Below are 5897 nucleotides of genomic sequence, written 5' to 3' on the forward strand. Positions count from 1 at the left end.
ATTGTTTTTAAATCTTCTTCGATCTCTTCTTCAACTGGGACTGTAGGACATTGTGGTATAGGAGGTTTCTTATTATTCATCATATTTATTTTTTTTAAGACTTCTTTTTCACTCAATCTTGAAGAAGTAAAAAAAAAATTTTGTATTTTTCTACAAAAGCATTTACGACTTAATATATTCTATGCCTAAAATGTCATTTAATGTAGATCATCATAAAAACTGATATTTGATATTATCGTATTTCATAATTAAATATAATGATTTTATTGTACAATACGATCAATCACAACTCTAAGATGACTCGAATACAACAATACGGTATAATAACATTATACTATATTCAACTACGAAGTAAGAAAATTCAATAATGTACAGTGATTAATAAAATAACAAATACAATTTTATTATTTTGCATGATTAAAGATAGTGTTATCTACAAATAAACCTTGAATATTATCTCAGACCACGGCTATTTATATATAGCATAGAGTATACTACTATAGCCGTGCGGCGTGCTTGTATCAGAATCATTAGATATTTATCTCGAAACCATTTAACCTCAGTGTGCGGATCAGGGGGCAAATGGCCCATTGACCACCCCCAACAAACCCAAATTTCCTATATTTTATGTCATAGATATTCATATTTTGAGTTACAGTTACATCGTAAAATATTACAATTCTAAAAATTTCCCGCCAGTCTAATAATAGCAATAATTATTAAGTTTTTATCATTTTTCTGATGAATATCGACTAGACTGTCGACACAACGTTCAATAAATACTATAAAATCTTACGATTAAACTTTGTTTTGAAAATGTACTATAAAATATAAATTTGTGAGATATTGTTTATATGTTGTAAATGGTTTGGAATTTTGCCCCTGCAAAATTAAGCCTGATCCGCCACTGTTCTATGATATATTACGGTCGTCTTGAAGATCTTTAAGATCGTGTAATGTAATGCACTAATGCAGATACTTTTCTATACACGATAACCATATTTTTGACTCATTAGTCATTGTTAAGTTGTTTAAAGACGTATCAATTTTTGATTCGTTTCATTTATTGATAAAAATTAGCTTGATCAAAAGCTTGAAATTTAATACAAGGCTTTAAAAATCGTTATAATAATTAAGTATCAAAAACTTTATGATACGTAAGTATGTGCAATTCGTTTTAATTCATTTAAAGTTCATTTAACAAATTTCTAAAATCACTTAAATTTACAACATTTTTGTCGTATGAAATAGATTTATTCATAATTTAGAAGTCGTATCCATTCTGATTATTTCAGAATCATTTTCTTAATTAAGTACAATTTGAATTCAAATTTAACATAGTCACTAATAATCAATTTGACAACTCTTACACTAGGGCAGATTAAGGATTGCAAACTATGCAGTTGTATGACGACTTTTATAATTAGCATTGTATTTAATATTTATTTTGTTCTTGAATAAAATGTTTAATATTTTCTTAAATTTTCAATTTCAAATAAATAATCAACATTAAAATTATTTATATAACTAAATAATAATTTAATAAATTTATTATTATTTATTTTTATTTAATGAGAATAAAGAAAATATTATATTTAAAAAATATTTTTGAACTTAGTTAAAATAATAATTGTTTACATAGAAAATTTTATTATAAAAGAAATTTTTTGTACAGAAGTGATTTTTAAATAAAGGCAGTAATTCCTTTGCAGAGTGCAAATTGTTCAAACTACTCCTAAAGGTGAAGTTTATCATTGAGAAGTAGTTACTATAAGTGAGTTAAATTCATAATAATTTATTACATTCAATTTAAATCTAAATAATAACTAAGTTTATTTTATAATATATTTATATGGCTTTTAAATGATATATTTTAATATTAGTAACTAGTGAGATTCATTAATTTTTGCCAAAAATTTAAAATTATATGTATAAAATATAATATTATACCCTAATAATAACTGACTCATGAATATCACATCATACCATGTATAGAATGTTACAATACGTAACTAACGAAGTGATACCGTAAAAAAAAATAAATATGATGAATAATAAGAAACCTCCTATACCACAATGTCCTACAGTCCCAGTTGAAGAAGAGATCGAAGAAGATTTAAAAACAATAGATGAAACAGAAGCTCCACTGTTGACAGGTAAAATATTGTTTATCATGTATCTTAATATCAAAATCGAGATATATAGTTAATTATCTGGAAATTCTTTCTAAGATGACGCCAAGGTCTTATTAGAATCTATTGGGACTGAAGTAATAAAGAATGATACACAAGAAACAGCTCAAAAGCTGGTCGATAATGTGGATGAATTAGAACAAACAATAACAGCATTAGATAAAAAGTATAATGATTTGATGAGCTGTGAAAAAGCATTGGAAGAAATTGAGGAAGAAATCGATAAACAGATTAAAGAAATGACTAAGTATGACATTTTACAATAAATACAATACTTACTAATATTTTTAATGTTTTTATAATTAAAATTCATACTAAACCTAATTTAATCACAACTATTTAATGACATTTATAGCAATAAATTATTAAAAAAATCTACAAATTGCTTGTTTATATAAACAATAAAAATACATTATTGATTAGTTATAGGTAAGCTAAAAAAACTGATAAAAAATGTTTTATTGCTAAAGTAGCTTTACAATCGTATGAATCACTTTTTTGGATTGAATATTAAACTTAGAAACATAGATTGTACCTTATGAGAATTTTTAATTTTTCTGTAGTTATTATAAATAGAAGTAATAAAAGAATTAAAAATAATTAGAATGTGTACCAGTTTTAACAAAATTATGGTTATTTTTTGGTAAATTTTTCTTAAAAAATTATTTAAAAATGAAAGATGAATGATTTGGATAACCTTAACCATAACGTTGAATGTTAAAATGGTTAAATTGTAACTTAATTTACCTTTTTGTTTCAGTTATATATCCGAAATTCAATCAAATCCTACTCCTGCAGTAAAGTAAACAGATTTAATTATATTTTATTAAATGGACCAATAATTACTTCTATTTTTTTATTTGTACAATTTTATTTTAAAATTATTATTTACAAAATGTTTTAATAAAAATGAGATCTTGTTAAAAAGATTAGTTATATTTTTATTATAAAATGTATACAATAAAAATCTGTTAAATTTAAGTAAAAATGCCAATAAAGAAATCAAATAATATGTTTATATTTTTATAAATTACATAGACATGCCACTTTTTCTTACAGCAGCACTCAGTAAAGGATTTGGATCTGGTTCTTCTGTTATTACTTCAACTTTTACCCATTCTTTGTTTATACTAGATGATCGTATTGCATCAATCACTGCTTGAACATATAAGCTGTCTTCAAAAGTGGCTGCAGACGAAACAGGTTCTTTTATCCAACCTCTTTTATCTTCAACTGGTAAAAATGCCTCTCGTAAAGCACTTATCATTTTTAACAAACCTTTCATACAAGGTCTAGGCATGATATCTGCAGAAACCACATTTATTGCATCTGACTTTTGTAAGTCTTCCACATCTAAATACAATACTTCGTCTTTATCCTTATATAAATCTCCACCTTTGACAATTAAATTACCTTCAGTCCCACACATTAGCACTTCTTGTATATAAGTTCCAGCAAGGTGATTGTTTAATGTAACTGTAACTAAAGATCTGTCTGTCATTTCCATTTGAAAAGTACAAAAATCTGGACTAGTAACTTGCCTAACACCAGTTGTACACTTAAAATCTTTATTGAATGTTTTAACAATACCATGGACGCGGATAGCTTTTTGATCAGTTAAGTAAGTAACCAAGTCTATTACATGACTCCCAACTAAAGTTAAGACTCCACCGCCCATTGTTTTATCACATAACCAGTTAAAATTATCTCCATACAAACGACCCATTTGTACTTTGATATCACATAAAAACACATTTCCAATTTTATTTTCAACAATTTGTTTTTTCATTTGTACAAATGCTGGTAAAAATCTCAAGCTATGATTGACAACTGATATAAGTGAAGGATAGTATTGAGCAGCATGTACCATTTTAATAGCTTCACTCTGGCATAAACCAGCTGGTTTATCACACAGAACATGTTTCCCAATACCTAATGCTTTGACAGCTATTTGTGCATGAAGGTTTGGAGAGCATACAATGAAAATTAAATCTACATCTTTTCTTAGGAGCACATTATCAATTTTGTTGGTCCAAAATGGAATTTGAAGACGTTTTGCAGCTTCTTCAGCTTCATTCATAGTACGTCCCCATAGTGCTTCTACTTTGAAACCCTTATCACGCAAAAAAGGTACGATTATTTCAATAACTTTACCTGTTGACATTTAAATGTATTAGTTACAGGTAGAATACTTATTATTATCTAATTAATTAATCATAATATATACATGATTTGTAAATTTTCATCACTAAAAAATCTGATAAACTTTAAGGTTGTCCTTTTAATGGTAATTAATATATAAAATTATCAATTTAGTTAAAAATTAATCATTAATATTAAAATAAAACCATAATCTAAAGCAATTTAAAAGAACAATATTATTATTCAATGTTTCAAACCAATTTTTTTAAAATTAAAATGTCTATTTTATGTTAAAAAAGTTACCTGTTCCAAAAACACCAATGCCTGGCAACATTCTCTAAAAGAGAAGTTTTAAGAGTTAATTTAATGTTATTAATATAAAATCATTTAGTTTTAAAAATTTTAAGCTGAGAGTAAATTTTTAATTTTTTTAAAAAAAAAGCCCAAATTCATTTAATTCCAAGGAGTTTCTATTATATTTTTCTGTGATAATATTATTATCATGGCTAAATATATTTATAGCCGTGATTATTATTATATTTACAAAATAAAAGACTCTTTATAAGTACGATGATGTCGTCTTGTATTGTCCAAAATTGATAAGAATATACAAAATAATTACTAATAGCTGTGGCTGATACCTAATGGCTAATACCTATCGGGTTCGGGCTGTCGCCTTATTCAAATTAATCAAATATTACCCACATTGGCGCATTCCATTTCGCAATTTCGCTTATTATAGTAAATAAGTCAAAAGTTGAATGTGATTTTAGTGATTCTACCATGAGCCGTAGAGGCGTAGATACTTGTATATTATATAAATTAATTAAACCATTTTTCATAATTATATAATATCATTTATAATATAACTTGTAATTTATAACTTATAAAATAAGACTATGGCAATTGTACATATTGATAAAGATTACGGTTCTAAGCACGTGATTATAGATTATGTACAAATGTATGACGTGCGTCGTGCAGTAGCAATACTACAACGTACATATCTGTGGTCTATGGTTTTATGTTTCACCATGTAAATTTTCATTATCTTTCATACTTAAAATTAATTCAGAATGCCGGCATCCTAATATGCCGTGTCTGTAAGTTGTTTAATGTCCACCAAGTATCAATTCTAAACAATAATTAGTTATATTAATGGTAGTCCAAATTCTGAAATCTGAAGTCCAGACAGGTCTTGATAAGAAATTAAGAAATAACAGTCGACATTGAAAATTCAACGCATATGACATTATTAAGTCATAACAAGTAATAAGTAGTAACAATCAACTCCATTACACGGTTTAACAGTATATATATATATACAGTAAAAGCCGCTTATTAGAAACACTTTGGGACCAAGGTGAATTGTGTCAATTAACCGATTGTTTCTAATAAGCGATTGAAAAAAAAAATGAATAATAGGTACGCGAAAAAAATATGTATGTATGTATGTACCTATATTGTATAATTTAAAAAAGTATGCACAATTGTGTATATTTTACGATATTATGTAAAATATTTATCATTCGTAATTTGTTTTTTTACGTCGAGTAACTCCAT

At 26.2% G+C, this 5897-nt stretch overlaps 2 protein-coding genes across 2 annotated transcripts; one reads left to right on the plus strand and one right to left on the minus strand.

Moving 5' to 3' along the window:
* Window positions 1-2037: 2037 nt before the first annotated feature.
* Window positions 2038-3061, plus strand: LOC112597430. Its single transcript, XM_025343478.1, has 3 exons — window positions 2038-2156; window positions 2232-2439; window positions 2953-3061. Exons 1-3 carry the CDS (start codon window positions 2045-2047, stop codon window positions 2996-2998), a joined length of 366 nt encoding a protein of 121 aa, XP_025199263.1. The 5' UTR covers window positions 2038-2044; the 3' UTR covers window positions 2999-3061.
* A 130-nt stretch (window positions 3062-3191) lies between these two features.
* On the minus strand, window positions 3192-4760 carry LOC112593798 (glucose-fructose oxidoreductase domain-containing protein 1). The gene is made up of 2 exons (XM_025338348.1): window positions 4638-4760; window positions 3192-4346 (listed from the first exon to the last, which is right to left on the minus strand). Exons 1-2 carry the CDS (start codon window positions 4666-4668, stop codon window positions 3223-3225), a joined length of 1155 nt encoding a protein of 384 aa, XP_025194133.1. The 5' UTR covers window positions 4669-4760; the 3' UTR covers window positions 3192-3222.
* Between the last annotated feature and the right edge of the window lie 1137 nt (window positions 4761-5897).

Source organism: Melanaphis sacchari, unplaced genomic scaffold (genome assembly GCF_002803265.2).
Source record: "Melanaphis sacchari strain LSU unplaced genomic scaffold, SCAv2.0 Contig0_pilon_pilon, whole genome shotgun sequence".
Taxonomy (NCBI): domain Eukaryota; kingdom Metazoa; phylum Arthropoda; class Insecta; order Hemiptera; family Aphididae; genus Melanaphis; species Melanaphis sacchari.

What these genes read in the sequence shown, in the direction of transcription:
- LOC112597430 (XM_025343478.1), top strand. Translation starts at nt 2,045, where the DNA reads ATGATGAATAATAAGAAACCTCCTATACCACAATGTCCTACAGTCCCA. An exon ending in AGAAGCTCCACTGTTGACAG is followed by an intron (nt 2,157 to 2,231) that starts GTAAAATATTGT and finishes ATTCTTTCTAAG; the next exon opens with ATGACGCCAAGGTCTTATTA. An exon ending in CAGATTAAAGAAATGACTAA is followed by an intron (nt 2,440 to 2,952) that starts GTATGACATTTT and finishes TTTTTGTTTCAG; the next exon opens with TTATATATCCGAAATTCAAT.
- LOC112593798 (XM_025338348.1), bottom strand. Translation starts at nt 4,668, where the DNA reads ATGTTGCCAGGCATTGGTGTTTTTGGAACAG. An exon ending in CATTGGTGTTTTTGGAACAG is followed by an intron (nt 4,347 to 4,637) that starts GTAACTTTTTTA and finishes AAATGTCAACAG; the next exon opens with GTAAAGTTATTGAAATAATC.